This window comes from Lemur catta, chromosome 19 (assembly GCF_020740605.2).
Source record: "Lemur catta isolate mLemCat1 chromosome 19, mLemCat1.pri, whole genome shotgun sequence".
In the NCBI taxonomy this organism is placed as follows: domain Eukaryota; kingdom Metazoa; phylum Chordata; class Mammalia; order Primates; family Lemuridae; genus Lemur; species Lemur catta.
The window spans coordinates 35,717,624-35,736,274 of record NC_059146.1 but is presented as its reverse complement, the minus strand read 5'-3'; the positions used below and the strand labels follow the sequence as shown (position 1 = coordinate 35,736,274).

Sequence of the window (18,651 nt, the reverse complement as noted above, 5' to 3'; positions counted from 1 at the left end):
AGTTTTAGCGCTAATAGTTGTTTTCAATTTAGTGAGGATTTAAAAAAATTTGAATACAATTTTTTTCTTTATAATACCTTTTACTTAACTGAGGAAACAAGGTATTATAAAATCCATATACTATTTTCTCCTTAAAATATGAATATACTTCCCACTCTTTGGCCCACTGGCAGTGGATTATTCTGTTTATGGATTATTTGTAATTTTTTAGCTTTTCAGTTCTTCCTTAAAGAGCATGGAATTTGGAGTCAGAAACCTACATTTGAATCCTGTCATTTACTAACTTTGTAAGCTTGAATCGTTTGGCTAAGAGTCTCAATTTTTTTTTGTAAAGTGATGATACTACTATTAATACTTAACTCACAGGGTTGTTAGCGAAGATGAAATGAGATAATGTCTATAGAGTGAACACCCAGCCTGGCACTCGGTAAGTATTGATAGTAGCTCATACATCTTCTTTGACAATTTTAATTGTCAGATGAATAAAGAAAAAAAAAAAGCCAGTGCTCTGTAAATGTTTGTGAATATTTTGTATTCACACCATTATTATCTTTTATCTTGATGGAGAGAGTTGGCTTTCTGAGCCTTATTGTTACAGCTTTACATTAATATTTTTGAATAACATTTTGTTATAAAGAATTTCAGACAAGAAGTGACAGAGTCATATAGTGAACCTTCATGTACCGTCAGTCAGCTTCAGTAATTATCAGCTCATGGTTTTATCTAAACTGTTGCATTTCAATATCCCATCCCATCATCTACCCCCACCTCCATTTATTTTGAAATGAATCTAGATTGTATCATTCCATCTGGAAATACTACAGTATATATCTTTAAGAGATAAAGAGTCTCTATATTAACTTTTCAAGATTTAAATAAAAAATTTTAAATTAGAGAATATATTTACATGTTTCAAAATTTAAGAGTTACAAAAGGATGTAAATGATGTGTGGTTCCCCCTACACTTGCCCCCTAATTCTCAGTTCTCTTTTCTGGAGGCAACTGTTTTTACTGGTTTCTCAACAAATCTTTTCAGAAATGGTTTGCATAAGGTAGGAATATTTGTATGTGGGTATATTCATCCACATGCTTATTCTGTTCCCATCCTTTTGGACAAAAATGAAATCAGGACTGTACTTTGTTCATTGGAGATTGTTCTCGATCGTTAATTAACTTATTCTTTACTTCATTCCCATAAGTTTCATTGTGTGTCAGATGTTTAATTTTTAGGATTACCAAATAAGATTCAGAACTGGCCGGGCGCGGTGGCTCACGCCTGTAATCCTAGCACTCTGGGCGGCCGAGGTGGGTGGATCGCTCGAGGTCAGGAGTTCGAGACCAGCCTCAGCAAGAGCGAGACCCCGTCTCTACTAAAAATAGAAAGAAATTATATGGCCAACTAAAAATATATATAGAAAAAAATTAGCTGGGCATGGTGGTATATGCCTTTAGTCCCAGCTACTCGGGAGGCTGAGGCAGTAGAATCCCTTAAGCCGAGGAGTTTCAGGTTGCTGTGAGCTAGGCTGACGCCACGGCATTCACTCTAGCCTGGGCAACAAAGCAAGACTGTCTCAAAAAAAAAAAAGAAAAAAAAAAAAAAGACTCAGAACTAACTTTAAATAAGCGATTGCCACACTACTGAGAGCATGGCTCTGCAACCCAAAATATGTCTTTGCTAAGATGACATAGCCATTGTTTTATTGCTCCCTAGTAGAATTACTGCACAACTGTGTGGCTGAAAACAGCCACTGTTTCCCTGTGCATGATTGTGTGGGTGCACGTGTGTTAGGGCTACTCACCTGTGTCGTTCTCTGCCAGTCTCGTCCAGGCTCCCTCGCTGGGTTGTAGCCACTTGGTGGGCGAGTCAGCTTGGGTTGTCCAAAGTGGCCTCGGTTCCAAGTCTGGTGGCTGGTGCTGGCCGTTAGCCAGACTTCTCTGTTCATGCAAAAATGGAAGCCGCAAGGCCACGTTGTTTTGGTCGGAGGGACTCAGAAAACCAGCTCAGATTCAAAGGTGGGAAGACAGCCCCCACCTGTTGATAGGAGGCGTGACAAAGGATTTAAGGTCATTTTTAATGCATTACCAATGACTTCTATTGAATATGTCCCACAAAAAGTAGCCTCGTTGCTTTGTGTTGACTTGTGAGAACTGAATGAAATAGTGCGTGCAGTGCCTGGCATATAGAAATCATCTGTATGTTAGGCATTATTCGTGATCATGAATTGTATGTATGTGAGCTACAAAAATTTATTTTCTTGCTTTAAGTCATTTTGAAAGGATTTTTAGTAAAGACATCTATGAAATTACATGAAGTAGACTTAAACAATATAGAAAAAGATACTTTATTTTGTTAAAATGTTTAATTTTGGAAAGATTAGGTTTAAATGTAGGCAAAAAATTTCTGAAATGCTTTGGCATGTGAGTTTTGAGAGAGGAGTTCTGAAGCAAATACTTGAAATTTGTTAGTTTTCAAAGGAAACTGGACAGAAAATACTGTTTTGAGGAAAAGAGTAACAGGTTTCTATTATAGTTTTTGTTTGTTTTGTATAGGCAGGATCTGACTCCTGGCTGGCCTCAAGCGATCCTCCCACCTCAGCCTCCCAAAGTGCTGCTATTACAGGCATGAGCCACTGTGCTTGGCCCTCTGTTATAGTTAATAGTCAAAGTATATAGTAGGAAATAACCAAGAAAGCATACCTTAATAGGCAAAAATCACAAGTGAAGATTTGATTTTCTTTTTTTAAAAAATTCCTCTTTCCTATTAATCAGGATGGAGATATATATTTTATGTATCTGTCTGATATTTTTGAGAGATTCTTTGCCCACAACAGCACTGAACATAGCAATCTTGTGGTTTACGGTATATTTTTCATGAATACCTGAAACAATGTTTTCTCAAGTTACCTTCATACGCCTGTATAAAATTTTATTTTATTATGTATAATCTGTGAAATATTGATCTGCATACCTTTAAAACTTACAAAAAATATCTGTGATGATGACTTTAATTTTCAGTATTAAGTAAACTTGGAAACTGTATTTTTCAGAGTCCCCATTTTACTGACCACAGTTTTCAGTCACTGTTTTGTGTAGGGCTTTCTATATTCTGTTGGGGCTTTTTCTTTATCGTTTTTTTTTTCCCTTCCCCTCAAGTGAAACAGAGAGCAACTTTCTTCCTGGAGATTTTACATTCTTCTGTTGTTGGAGTTTCTGCAGTTATTGGTCAAAGTCTTGTTATGAGCTAGGGAGAGCAATCATACATACAAATCCCTTTCTCTGTCATTCTTGTAAGTTTCTGCGTAGTTTTTTTTTTTTTCTTTTTTCTTTAAATGTTTGGTGTTTTAGTACATGAATTGGGGGTTAAGTAAGTTTTGGAATTTTTGTGTGTGTTGTTTCAAAGCAAATTAAGAGATGCCAAACAAAGACACAGAAAAGATTCAAGTTGAATGTTATAAGAATGGTTTTTTTTAAAAAAATTTGAATTAGGTTTTTAAACTTTTATTCTGAATATAAAATTAATATATGCTTAGGTATAGAAAGGTTGAAATAAGAAAAAAGTAAAGATAAATTTACTCACCATGCAGAAGAGAAGCTAATTCATTCTTCCCTCTCTGTTTGTAAACATTTTCTTTTAGTTTCAGCTTAATTATGTATGTGTATTTATGTCACTGAGGTCAAACTGTAAATGCTTTTTTCTTTTCTGTTTCTTTTAAAGACTTAATGATTTTTGACTTGTAATTAGAATCTATTACTTGTAAGAGTCCCCAAGCTTTTGTGTCATGTTTGTGGAAGCAGCCAAACTAGTTTAATATTTACTACATTTCTGAAAATAAAAGGAAAATTGTGTTATAGGAAGTTTGTGCCCCAAAGAGTTTAAACTATTATTCAAAACTCCCTAATTATACATCATCATTTAGAATATAGTCTTTGATGATGATGATGTATTTTCAGTGTCCGTATAGTTTGCTTGGTTCACAATTTCCCATGAGCAGCTCAAGTCCAGTGAGTGTCTGACTGAGGCTGAGGCTCTGCTTTGGCACACCTCATGACTTTTCACCTTTGTCTCACTGTGTTAGGTACGAAAACTACTCTTCTTTGCACTTTGGGTTTTTAAATTTCCCATTCCTTTTTTTAAAAAATAAGAGCAACATGCAACTTTCAAGCACAAAAGAGCACTGTGTAAGGATGAAGGCGTGACTGTCACAGGTGCAGTGCGTGGCTGGGAGGTGGATCACTCAGATCACCCAGTGATGATCCTGAGTGCTTGTTCCTGTTTAGAGCAATAGAAGTCCAAGGGTGCTGGGGTCAATGTGTGACTTAGGAAAATGTAGGCTGTAGAAAAAATTGAGGCATGCCTATAATTTAGTTTTTACTAATTCATATTGAACTCATGACCAAATTGGTGCAGGCTTTCTAATTTTTCTTTTTATTTAAAAATTTAAAAAATTTTAAATTGACAATAATTGTACATATTCATAGGGTACACAGTAATGTTTTGATACATACAATGTATGGTGATCAGATCAGGGTAATTAGTATATCCATTATTTTAAACATTTATCTTTTTTTTTTATGTTGGAAACATTCAATATCCTTCTAGCTATTTGAAGCTATATATTATTGTTAACTATAGTCATCCTACAGTGGTCTAGAACACTACATCTTATTCTTCCCATCTAGCTGTAATATTGTGTCCTTTAACAAATCTCTCCCTCTCTTTCCCTTTCTCCTACCCTTCCCAGCCTCTTTTTTTATTTATTTTTAAGTCAATTGAGTTAAAGACAATTTTGAGGATTTTAAATATTTGGTGGGTTCAAAACCAGGATTGCTATTTTTCAGTTATAAAACCTTTTGACAGAAACTTTAACCTAGAGAGATCTATGAGTGGGCCTCTATTGAAACTATATGTAAAATATTGGTCCTTTTTCTCAGGAAAAAGTCTAGAGAATTTCCAGTTTCTCATAGGGATCAGTAACCTAAAAGGGTTTCAAACCACTACTGTAATTAAGAAAACACAAAAAGTTTGCTTTTCTCTAAAATATACTTTCGAAATAAAGTATAGAAAATCTAAATTAAAGTAGCAAAACCTGTGAATTACGTATGGTGAGATTTGAGTAGAAACTGGCACAAACATTTAAAGCTTAAATCAGTTTTAAATTCACATTTTTTCTGAAAGTTTCCTTCCTTTGATTTATTATAGGAATCAGCTGTAGAAAATTTGGAAAATAAAAAGAACATAAAAATTATCTGTAAACTCATCACCCAAAATTAACTGATCTAGGCACTTTGGGATATTTCTTTCAAACTTAGGCTTTGTTTTTATGTAATTTTTAAGCTTTTTTACTTTGAGTTCACATCTCATTTTATTCCTAGAGCAAAAGATTAGTAATGAATGAAGATACTAATAACTGACAAGTCTAAGTCACGTATGTGTGGTTGTTGTATGTAGAGAGGTCACTAGGACAGAGTCCACTGTCTGGCTTTACTGTGTGTGTCCACTGCACTCTGTTTCACTGTTGAAAAGTTCAGTTGAAGAGGTGTAGTAGAATGTGAACTGCATCTGTCTCTTTGGATAATTTTGTTTCATTGACTTTTAAAAAATTACAAGTTTTTATATTTAGGTTAATCTTGGTATCTATTTCTGATATGAGTCCATCAGAAAAAAAGAATATGGATTACTTCATTAGCATCTTCTGATGACATAAATTCGTTGGTATAATAGAGTTGTAAAAAGGAATATGCCATCATACTGCCTGAATTTTTGGTAGGTTTCAGTTATCTTACCATCTAACGTTACTAAGTATTTTGCCTTGGCCATTTAGAAAAAATGTCTAATGCTATTGATTTAATACAAATACATTTAAATTTTTGATGAGGAGTGTTATCCTTCCCACAAAAAACACAGCAATGTAGATCCTTCTTTCTGGAATGTTTTTATTTTTTAATATAACTTTCACAATTTGTGTAGACTGTTTAAACAGGAAAAAATCATCATTCTTTGCTTTAGTAACTGAAGGATGTCTCTCATTACCTGTATATAATCGTGCCTAAACTTTTAATATTCCCCAATTTTCTTATTTTTAGGGGAAACAATCTAGGCATCCTTTAAGCCAGTGGATCTTTGACAAAGATGCATTGCTCCCCCCCAAAAAAACCAAAAAACAAAAGACATGCTCTATTTGAATGATGTTCCCTGCAGTGCATGGCAGAAGGCTTGGTTGTGGAGGAGGGGCCTAATAAATAGTGAACTGAACTGAAACAAGGCTTTCCTGCGTGCTTAATGGGAAGTTCTAGTGTGGGTATGGTGGACTAAAAATCACTTCTAAAGAAGGTTGTATATTTACTCATATATAGTCTAGAATCTTTGGGTTTTATCATTTCTTAAATTAAAAAATAAAAAAATTCTTTGCCCTAGATTGTCTGAGATATTAATGTAAAGCCCCTTTCCTTTTTTCCCTTTTAGGCGTCTTATGGTATTTTCTGCTTTTCTGTTTAGGATGTTAGGTAAAGGGAAAGAGAATGATAGGAACTTTTTTTTCTAAAAAATAAAACAATTGATATAAAGTTAGTATTTTCTGCCTGTTCATCCCACTTTAAAGTGAAAATAGCAAAATATTATTTTAATCTAATTTGTTTTATCTATTTATTATTTAAAGCTTAGAATCTTTATCAGTTACCTGAAACACTGCCTGTAGAACTTATTTTTTTTCTTTACAAAGATATTTATTTTTGGCAGTTGCATTTAAGAGGATTAAAAATACGGAGTCTCCTTTATCTGCCCCCCTTCCATTTTAGACTATTCTGTTATGAAAATTTTCACCCATACAGGAGAGTGGACACTCCTTGGTGATTACCAGCCATACTCCAATTCATTAGCGCATTTTTTCTGATGCATTTCAAAGTTGTAGACATCGGTATACTTCACCCCCAAATACTTGAGCATGCACCTCATTTAACTTGATTTCTCTCATACTTTTTACAATTTTTTTTGAAAATAAGGTGTTTCATATGGCATCTGTCCTGATCTCAATCTTTTAAGGTTAAAGCTCACTTTAACCTTAGTTGTATTATGTCCTTCATAGCTTTTTATTTTTTTTAAACAAAAGTGCTTCTCAGAAGGCTTATAGCAGTGATTAGCAAGATTCAGAAGAAGGCTGTAAAAGTTTCTTATAAGCCTTATGCTGCTGCTGTAGTTTTAGTTTTTTATAGGGAATCTTGCATGGTGCAAATTAAATCTTATTTATTGGATAAAGTTTTAAAATTAAGAATTGAAGGCTGAACTTAAATTTATAAGAATCAAATGTGGTAAAGCCAAACAAGCAGGTAGGTCTGTGTGTTATAAGTAGGGTGGAGAGGTTTATCCTAACTATATCTGGGTTTTGTTTTCCATTTGAAAAAAACATTGTTAAGCAATTATAGTACGTCTTTTGATTACTATATTTCAGTGTGACAGCAGCGTCCCAAAAATTAATTATATGTTTCTAAGCAATAAAATAGGAAAAAATCTGTTCAAATTTTGATGCAAATCAAGGCCCCCTACTTATCTTTTGTATACATTAGTTCTTAGGGTAACTTTTGTATTTTCTGTTACATAGGCTTTGTGATCTTAAATGGAATTATTTAAGCCCTAAATATTAGAGGGACTGTTTGGAGATCACTCTTTGACTAAGTGCTTAGTCCTGGACATTTTGACTAGTGCAGCCTTTAGAGAGAGAGTTAGTTCCTCCAGCCCTTCCCCAAGAGACACTGCTTGACTCCTGCACGTCTCCCTTCAAAAGGACTTCTGCACGGGCTGCATTTTAAATGATCTTCCCCTTTATTTTGTATTTTTAGAAAATAATTCAAAATTTAGAAATAGCAACTCTAATCTTAATTTATGCTCCAGTATGTCCATGTTTTCATTCTAGAGAGAATTATTAATACATTTTAAACTGAATATACTTGGAGTGCTGACATTGATCTCTGGTATTACCTATGGTCGAACCTACTGTTCTTTTAATGTATAAAAGAGATGTTTTGTTAGGAAGTTTTTTTCCTAGTTACTAAAACAGGAAGTATTCTGCTGTAAGTGCTAACCTTAATACTAGCTTCTTAACAGTTATAGAAATATTTAGATACCTAAGCTGATAATAGTTCTTGAGCATTTGCACAATTTCTTATCTGAAACATACCAATAAACAGTATTCCATATTTAATAACGAGTGTTTTGTGTGTGTAGACACTGTACTAGATCCGTCCTTCATTCATTGCTCACATTAACCCTGTCCCCAGAGCCCCTAAATGTACTGTCTTTCAGTAAGTCATGCTGTTTGTATCAAATTGAATGAATTTAACATAGTGGAATCTTAGTGGATAATAATCTTTTTTGAATATTTCAGAATTGGTATTTTTTGATACTTCATTGAAAAAAATGGAACCAGTGTAGTAGATGTTCAGTAGTAGCCAGTGTGTTAAACCTTTTATATTTAATTCTCTTGAACCTGTGAGATGGTTAGGTATTATTGCACTTTTACCATTGATAATAATAAGACTAGGATAAATTTGGGTAAATTGAGTAATAGAGCTGGGATTCACCCTCTGGTCTGACTTCAAAGCCATGTTCTTTCTGTTACATAGCCCTGTGCATGACTTTTTTGGGGGAAGTGCTGGGGGAGGCATTTTATCCATATAAAATGTATCTAGAACGATGATTTTTGCCTTGAACAGAATAAAGGACATTTTATGTTTATTTGTAGAAAAGGATTTTTGGGGAAAGTTTATAAAAAGCACTTATACACTAGAAAATGAGAAAACTTGCTTGAAAGAATACAGTTCAAAAGACCTAGGTAGATTAATTCATCTGGCCTCATCTTGATGTAGGAGATCTGGTTTCTCTTCCATGTGTGGTTTTTCCATGTTCCTTCCACTTTCTCTTCTGTAAGAGCAAAATGTTGACTGGTGACATTTACTACAGGAATATTTTTAGGATAAATTATATGTGTGAAATTCCTTGAGATCTTAGGACTAAATGAGATAGATTTTTATTAATTATGGTACTGTTGCTTCAGGGGAGCTAAGGAGTAAACTGAAACCGATTCTATGGTGTTTATAGTGCAGTTTATATCTGGAGAGCGATTATCAACATTGCAGTTTGTCCTAATTTCAATTTGACAAAATCTACATGTTCTTTTAAATTACTTGCTGAGTTGGTGAGTTTTTGTTATTTTTAAAAATTGACAACACTGTCTGCTTATAAGAAATTTTGGTGCTCTGGTTTTGCTTGCAGTCTACTTCCTCTCAGGGAACTCTTAGGAAACCTAACCTCCAGAGAAGGTTTGAAAATGGGCATCCTGGGGTAGGCTGGTGCCTGGTATCACTCTAAAAGAAGGGCTGTCTATCTTCAGCAGGTGTTAAGGACAGAGCAGGGCTCATCACATGGAAACATGACCATCCCTGCTCCTACAGAATTACATCTTTTGGTTGTTTGGTAGCTCTCTTTTGATATAACATGAAACAGACTCCAAAGCCAATTTGAAATGCTTTTTGTATCACCTCTACCTAATTTCTTCTACCCCCTGGTTGATTCTCTGTCACGTTAATCACATTAGTATGAATAATTGAAGAGTTGATGACACCACATTTTTCAGCCTAAAGTTTACTGATGAGGACTAAAGCATCTGATCAAATTTCGTGTTCATGATTTCCACTTCACAGCCAGTGTTGATCCACTGAGAAGCTTTATTAAATCTCTTCTTCCTTCATCTTGAGTCCATGCGTCCCTCAAAACATCAGGCCCTCCTCCACTCTCTCCCTTAATTTTCACGTTTCATTTAGTCCAGAGGATCTTCTTCCTTAGGAAACACTAATTCTCAAGATACAAGTGTTCTATTTCTAAAAGCCAGAGTCCGCAGAGGGTCTTAATTTTTAATAACAACTTAGCCATTGCTAAACTTTATAAAAACAGGATTTTAAAATTAGAAAAACACTTTAACCTTTAAGTTGCTAAAATTAGGTTTTTGATTGGCTTGTTTTATGATACATAGCCTATTGTCGATTTGTGTATTCATTTAGTGTTTGGTGTTTTCTGTCAACAGGAAGAAGGTAGATGATGACTATAATGCCTTGCGAGAAAGACTCAATACCTTGCCTGATAAATTGTCTTATAATATCATGGTATGTTTGCTGTGTTTCTTTTAAAGAAATAACATTGTTTCTCGTAAACATAGTAACTGTGTGAAATGATACAATGTTTCTTTGCTATATGTGTGTTGGTTCACAAATTGCTGAGCTGATGAATTGTGTCAGAGGTAACTATCATAGCAAAGAAGATTTGTTTGGTTTTGCTTTATACTAATACACGAATTATAGTAATAATATTTTCTTTTTTTCCGATATATAAAATTATCACTTTCTGGTGACATAAATGACATAAATATTAGCACAAAATTTGACAAATTTCATAAGCAAACTTACTACATTAAAAAACTAACTATGACAGAAATATGGGACTTAGTCACTTCCTGTTAGAGCAGTAATAGGCCGCAGTGTTTTATAATTCACAGAATTAAACCCTGGGACATTGATTTTTATTTAAAAAGGTGCTGCTAATTTTTGTTTTAATGATATTCTTACCGACATAGTGATGTATTCATGGGCCCCAGGTTAGAATCTTTCATTGCATGAATGTACTTTCTCATGAAGACTTTGTTCTTATTATATACTAGCCCAAATATTTTGTAAATGTAGCAGGGTATATCCATTGAAGCTATTTGTTTACTAGTTCTTGCTTTGAAAAAAGGCTATCTTATTGAAAATAATTTTTAGTTCTTTTTATTAGAGAAGTATTCTCCATTGACAGTATTTTACTGGTTTGCTTTCATTTAGTTTTACAGATGAATGAAAAGTATAAACAGAGATAGTATTAAGAGTACTCTGAGTTATGTGTAAATATGTATGGATTTATTTTCTTGTTTAACATTGATTTATTAACTTAAAGCAATTTTCTATAGATTTTTCTTGGTGAAATTTTAGTATAATGTTAAATTTTTGTGGAGTTGGCATTCTCCCTTGACCAGTGTATCGATAAAAAAAGAACTCAATAAAAATGCAGGGCTTTTAATGCTAAGTGTTTCATAAAATATATTTTTTAGTGTTTTAAGTTTTTGCCTTTTTTCTTTTTTTTTAAATAGGTACCATTTGGCCCCTTTGCCTTCATGCCGGGAAAACTTGTCCACACTAACGAAGTCACTGTTTTACTTGGGGACAACTGGTTTGCGAAGTGCTCAGCAAAGCAGGCCGTAGGTCTAGTTGAGCACCGGAAAGAACGTAGGTACCAATTAAAAACGTTTCTTTGTTGTGCACATATCAGTTCACAAATTACAAAGCTGATATGGACTATTTGTCACCAAAAGTACCTTCCGTTATTTCCTAGTCCGGACTGTTTGTGATGTCCTTGAACTGCAGTAATTTGAGTGGAACCTGCAGTAGAGAAGGAGCCGGGGAATGGAGCGTCCGGGTTGGAAAAATCACCCACATTGGCGTCTTTGCAGAAATTACCATGTATAGAAGCCAATGTATGTGATTTATAGGTAGAAGTTGGGAAAACATAAAAATTGGGATGATTTTATACTTTGTAATTGGTGTGTTTTAGTTGCTTTTATAGACTTACTTTTCGTCTTAATACTTTAGTACATAGAAGTAATTTATTTTCTGCTTATGAACTAAGAAATAACTGTTTACATGGGTAGACAATTCTTAAAGATGCTCTTTGGTTTGGAAGAAATGATGTTGTCCTTTCATAGAAGAGACCGAGTGTAGATAGGTGCTACTGGAAATGGCATCCTTACACTTTTTAAGTCGTTTGAGTTCTATGCCTCATTTTACTAGATAATTCTTTGCTTTTATTTGTCTCTGATATTATTTATTGGTGTATAAATAGCCTCAGCACAGGCACACACACACATTGCAGTTGGGTGAGTTAGCTTGGGTTCTAGCTTAGTTGTGTTTTAAAATTAGATTCATTTAATTTCTAATCTGTCGTCTTATATCTATAATAGCATATTTAAATTGATAGTACAATATCACCTCTACCTGCTTTTTAACCTTCTAGTTAAATGTGTGTTTGAAAGTAAATTTTGTGAGGATCCTTTTGTCTAAATAAGGTCATACTAGATAGAAAACAGCTGAGATTTCCTAAAGCTGGTACTGATTTCACTGATTCGCAAGTGGATACTAGTTAGAGAACTTATTTACTCAGTGAAATTCTGGGATCTACATTTGGGTAATCTAACTGCAAATCTACTCCTATAAGTTTATAATTGATACATATTTTGATCTTTTGTGACACTAATCAGAATGTTACTGTTAGGCATGTATATAATTTCTGGCAATGATAAGTCTTTTCGCTTTGCTACGTTAAACTACGTCATGTATGTTACACGAAAGAGAATAGGCATAATTCTTTCTTAAGGACCTTTCTTAATGGGGAGTCTTCACTGGGGCACCTCTGCTGACAGGGAATGAATTCATGGCCTCTCGAAGTTTGTTCGTTTTGATTTTCACATTTCAGTGGAGAAATGTCTAGAATCAGTTAAAATATTAGTGGTAGAGCACTTTTAATACAGTAGAATAGAGTTCTAGGCCAGAGAGATTTTTTGGTAATCACTTTCTCATAGTTAAATATGGTTTTGGAAAGTGACCAAACATGATTTCTGAGATCAATATTTATCTATAGTAATTTTCTAAGTACATATTTATAGGCCTGAGAGCCTATTATGATAAATAAATTCTATAAAGTTTTATTCACATAGTTTCATAATAATTTATAACTGAAGAAAATGTTTAGGCATATTGTCGTACTCAGCATTTATTAAGAATAGACACTTTATTTTTCTTAATGCAGAAGAAATAAAGCAAGTTAAACAGTCGTTTGCCTCATGTTCACTGGGGTAACTGGGCGGGGGTGGTGGAGGGAGGTTACTGCATGTCAGGACAGTGGTCAGAATGAGGGACAGAATGGATTTGACAACAGCCACAACAAAAGATTCACAAGAGGTCAGAGGAAGATGATTTCTGTGATTAAGAAGCCAAGCTCAGTACTCTTACCCTCTGTACTCATATCTTGCATTTTTTTTTACCATTTAATAAGAATATGATCATATTTTTCACGTTTTTTCAATTTTTAAATTATTGTTTAGTAAAACTGACTTTTTGTTTGGTATATTGTCCTGTGAGTTACGACACAGGTATTGGTTTGTGTAGCCAGCATCATAGTCAGGACAGAGATTAGAATACGGGATGACCACAGTTAGGACTGGGGATCACACCAACAAGTCTGTCCTGCCACCCTGTGTGGTTACCCCGACCTCTGCCACTGAGGCTTGGAACCCCTGAGCTGTCCTTTTTCAGAATGTCACATAAGTGGAATCGTATAGTCTCTTTGAGCCTGGCTGCTTTCACTCAGCGTAATGAATGCTCTGTGTGTCGGATGTTCGTTCCTTTTCATGGCTGAGTAGTGTGCGGTTGTGTGTATGTCCAGTATGTGCATGGACCATGGCTTTCCTGTTCGCCTGTTGAAGGACTTCTGGGTGTTTCTGTTTTTTGGGCAATTATGAATAGAGTTGCTGTGAGCCTTCATGTGTAGGTTTTTATGTGAACGTAAGTTTTCAGTGCTGTTAGTAAATACCTACAAGTGAGATTGTTGGGTCATATTATGTGTATGTTAAATTTTTAAGAAACTACCAGCTGTTTTCCAAAGTGGCTGTGTGGTTTTATATCTCCACCAGCAGTGTGTGACAGTTCTGGTAGCTTTGCATCCTTACCAGTTCTTGATGTTGTCCGTTTTAAAATGTTAGCTAATTAAGGTGTATAGTGGTTTTAATTTGCATCATTACCTGATGATGTTGAGCACTGATTTGTGTTCTTATTTGCTGTTTTGTCTGTTGAAGTCTTTTGCCCATTTCTAAAAATTGGGTTGTATGTTTTAGTACTGTTGAGTTTTGAGAGTTCTTTGTATATTCTGAATGTGTCCTTTGTTAAATATGTGATTCGCAAATATTTTCTCCCAATCTGTATCTTGTCTTTTCATTCTCTTAACAGTGTCTTTCCAGAGCAAAAGCTTTTACTTTTTAAGTTCACTTTATCACTTTTTTTTTTCTAGATCATGTATTTGGTGTCATATCTAAGAACTCTTTGCACCTTAGGTCTTTGAAGATTTTCTTCTATGTTTTCTTCTAAAAGTTTTATGGTTTGACTTTTTACACTTAGATCTGTGATCCGTTTTAAGTTAGTTTTTGTATGATATGTGAGGTGTAGGTCAAGGTTCATTATTTTGCATATGATTGTCCGATTCTTCCCACACTGTTGAAAATACTATTCTTTTTCCATTGAATTAACTTTGCATCTTTGTGATAAATGAATTGACAATCAAAACCACATTAGATACCCCCCTAGGGTAGCTCTAATAAAAAAGACAAGACAGTATAACACATATTGGTGAAGGTGAGGAAAAATTGGAACCCTCATACATTGCTGGGTGGGGAGTGTAAACTGATATAGCCACTTTGGAAAACTATTTGGAACTTTTCCGAAAGTTAAATACTGAGTTTATACCATGTGATCCAGCAATTCCACACCTAGATAGTATTCTTTCTGAGTGAAATTAAAACATATGTCCACACAAAAACTTGTACGTGAATGTTAGTGGCAGCATTTTTCATAATGGCCAAAAAGTGGAAACAGCCCACGTCTGTCAGCTAATGAACATACCGTGTCATGTATCCGTGCAATGGAATGTTGTTTGGCAATAAGAAGAAATGTGCCTTGGAAACATTGTAAATGAAAGAAGCCAGTCACAAAAGACCATGTGCTGTATGATTCCACTTGTATGAAATGTTCAGAATAGGCAAATTTATAGAATGGAAGGTAGATGAGTGGTTGCTTGGAGCTAGGAGGACACGGGGCAGAATGGAAAGTGACTGCTAATGAGTATGGGGATTTTTTTAAGAGTGATGAAAATATAAAAATAAAGATGCGATTGTTGCACAGCTCTGTGAATACACTAAAAACCATTGAATTTCCACTTTAAATAGGCAAAATTGTATGGTGTGTGAATTGTATCTTACTAAAATTGTTAAAAAATGAATTGGCCATATTTGTATAGATCTATTTTTGGACCATCTCTTCTGTTTCTTTGACCTGTGTATCTGTCTCTGCTAATACCCCCTGCCTTGGTTACTGCAGCTTTCTTAAAATAGGGTAAGTATGAGTCCTCTAATTTGTCCTTCCTTTACGGAATTGTTTTGGCTATTCTACTTCCTTTGCCTTTCCATATACATTTTAGAAACAGCTTGTTCACATTTACAAAGAATTCCTGGTGAGATTTTCATTGGAATTTTCCTAACTCTGTATATCAGTTTGGGGGAGAATTGACATCTTAACTCACTAAATTTTTCAATCTGTAAATACAGTGTATCTCTCTCTTTAGGACTTCTTTCCCCAGTGTTTTATGGTTTTTAAGCATATAGATTATTTTTAAAGTTAACATTGTATCCTGCAACCTTGCTAAAACTCATTTGTTCTCTGAACTTCTTTTGGGTATATTCCATGGAATTTTCTATGTAGACAGTCATGTTTTTTGTGAACAGTGACGATTTTATTATTCTTTCCCAGTATGTAAGCCCTTTATTTATTTATTTATTTTCTTGCCTTTCTGCCCTGTCTAGGACTTGCAGTACAGTATTGAACAGGAGTGGTAAGATAGGCATTCTTGCCTTGTAAGTGATCTTCTGGCAAAAACATTGAGTATTTTACCGTTAAGAATAGTGTTAGCTATAGGTTTTTTTTTTTTAATTGATACCCTCTATTAGATTAAGGAAGTGTCTCTTTTGTTTATCTTCCTCTAATCTTTGTTATTCCTTCCTTCTGCTACCTTTGGATTTAGTTTACTCTTCTTTTTCCAGTTCCTTGAAGTGTACAGTTAGGTTACTGATTTGAGGTATTTCTTTCTTTTTTTTTTTTTTTTAAGAGAGAGAGTGTCGCTTTGTTGCCCTGGCTAGAGTGAGTGTCGTGGCGTCAGCCTAGCTCACAGCAACCTCAAACTCCCGGGCTTAAGCGATCCTACTGCCTCAGCCTCCCGAGTAGCTGGGACTACAGGCATGCGCCACCATGCCCGGCTAATTTTTTCTATATATATTTTAGTTGGCCAGATAATTTCTTTCTATTTTTTTTTTTTTTTTTTTTTTTAGTAGAGACGGGGTCTCGCTCTTGCTGAGGCTGGTCTCGAACTCCTGGCCTCGAGCTATCCACCCGCCTCAGCCTCCCAGAGTGCTAGGATTACAGGCATGAGCCACCGCGCCTGGCCTATTTCTTCTTTTTAATGTAGATGTTAACAGCTATAAATTTGTCTTCTAGCATTGTTTCACTGTGTCCCATAGTTTTGGTATGTTGGGTTTTCATTTCACAGTTTTGATAAATCAGTGTTCATGCTTAGATATTATGCAATTCCATTTTATTCTTGTACAGGCTTTTATTTGAAGTTAGCTATTTCTTGTTTGTTGCATAGTTTTCTTTATATGTGTCATTAAATTAGTCAAACATTTTTTTTTTTTTTGGTTAGAGATCTCACTGCTGGCATCTTTCATATGATGTCTTGCTTCAATTTGTACTGGCTGCTATCTTCACCAAAGGGAGCTGTTTTACTGGTGTCTTTTTTACCATTATGCTATGTTTTCGTCTTTTTTTTATTCCCTGTTTTTGTTCCCATGGCATCCTCTTTCAGGTTTTCCTTATTTTGTTGGCATATGGCTTTCAGTAACTTGCTGGGAAGGTACATGGGAGGTATATTTTTTGAAGTTTTGCATATCTGAAGTATTGTTTATACTCCTGCTTGGGTAGCTAGGCTGTTCAGAATTCTGTTTTTTTTTTTTTTTTTTTTTAACAGTTTTTCCCCTCATAATTTTGAGTACGTTATTCTCTTTTCTCTGTTTAAGTGTTGCTATTAAAATTTTTGATTCTTCTTCCCCCCCCTTTTTTTGGTAAAATTTTGTGTTTCTTATTGGTCTTTATTCCCCATGATCTGAAATGCTATAGTGATACACCCTGATACCTTGTTCAGTATCTTTTAAAATTGATAGGTGCTGGGTGGGTCCTTTCAGTGTGGAGATTCATGTCCTACAGTTCTGGGAAATTTCTACTATTATTTCTTTCTTTGAAAATTTCCTTTTCTTGTCCATCTGTTATAATTTTTGAAGTGAGTTCTTCTACTTGATCTTTGAAATCATGTATTGATTTTTAAAAAATTTCTGTACATATTTTAATTCCCAGAAGTTCCTTTTTTGTGCTTTGAATGCTCCTTTGTTATGGCATCCTGTTCTTGTTTCATGGATGCAGTGTCTTGGTTTTAGGAGTACAGTTTTTCTTTTTCTTTCTTTCTTTTCTTTTTTTATTATTATTTCAGCATATTGTGTGGGTACAGAAGTTTAGGTTATGTATATTGCCCTTGCCCCCCGCCCCCCCTCCCCCCTCAGAGCTTCAAAGGTGTCCATCCCCTAGACAGTGCACATTGCACTCATTATGTATGTATACACCCGTTCCCCCCCCCACACGTATCTGCCTGACACCCGATTAATGTTATTCCTGAATCTGCTCTTAGGTGATGATCAGTGAACAGTTTTTCTTTTAAAGTTTTCTTCTTTATATATTTCCTCCATTTTCCCTTTTTCTTCTTTTCTTTTCTCTCGTTTTTTTTCCTTTGGTATTAATGGTGAAGAATTTCTTCAAATGTCTGGTGATCTTTCGCTAACCTAATTAATTCCAATTCATAGTTAGAATTAAGCACTGTTAGGAAGCTCTGTGCGTGGGCAAGATTTGTTGACTGGTAGGGTTTTTATAGGGAGTTAAGGTGACAAGCTGATTTTTTTTATTGATCTATCTTTAAATATTAGCAGCTTTTGTGTTAATCAATAGCCGACAAAAGAATTTTCTAATCTTTCGTCTGGGAACCAGGCTGGGGAATCTCAAGGTTCAGAATGTTCACTTGGGATTAAATCCCCCTGATTTCACTAAGATATTTTCTATTCTCTTCTCTCTTCACCCATCCTTACAATCCCTGAAGATCACTCTAGGCTATGAATCTTTTGTTTAGACAAGAAAGGGGAAGTCACCTGGCTGTGTTTTGTAATTTTGGGGTTTTGGAACCTAACCATTCCTTTCAGACTTCCATCCAGATCTTTGTTTTTGGTTTTCCCTTCCTTCAGAAATATTCCCAAGTAGGCTTTTCCAGGTCCTAGAGCGCAAAGTGACTTGCAGCAGCTTTTCTTTGCTACAGTTAGGTTTCAGCTTTTTCTGTTGTGCATATTTAGTTGTCACTTATGCAGTTGCCAACGCTTAGTTGACATCCTTGTCTGTTATTTTCTCCTCTCCAAATATCTTTGTATGGGTTTATGCCTTTAAAATTTTTTTTTCTTAGTTGTTTTATTGAGGTATGGGTGAAACGTATTAAGTGCATGTATTCATTCTGCCATTTTAAAGCAGAAGTCCAAACCTTTGTACTGGTTTAAGGAGAGATCCTGTACAGAGGTTTGCAAGTATTTCCACCAGGGGGCACGTCCTATTGAAACTGTTGAAAGAATACTTAAAAATTCCAGCACACAAAAGGAGAGAGGCTGAGAATGG

General features: G+C 34.9%; 1 protein-coding gene across 3 annotated transcripts in view; it reads left to right on the top strand.

Moving 5' to 3' along the window:
• Nucleotides 1-18,651, top strand: part of URI1 (URI1 prefoldin like chaperone) — a 53,504-nt gene that overhangs the window by 21,065 nt on the left and 13,788 nt on the right. For all 3 annotated transcript variants that reach the window (XM_045531744.1, XM_045531747.1, XM_045531746.1), the window contains 2 exons: nucleotides 10,074-10,152; nucleotides 11,169-11,304. In XM_045531744.1, coding sequence (XP_045387700.1) covers nucleotides 10,074-10,152; nucleotides 11,169-11,304 — 215 coding nt within the window. The remainder of the gene's footprint in view (nucleotides 1-10,073; nucleotides 10,153-11,168; nucleotides 11,305-18,651) is intronic.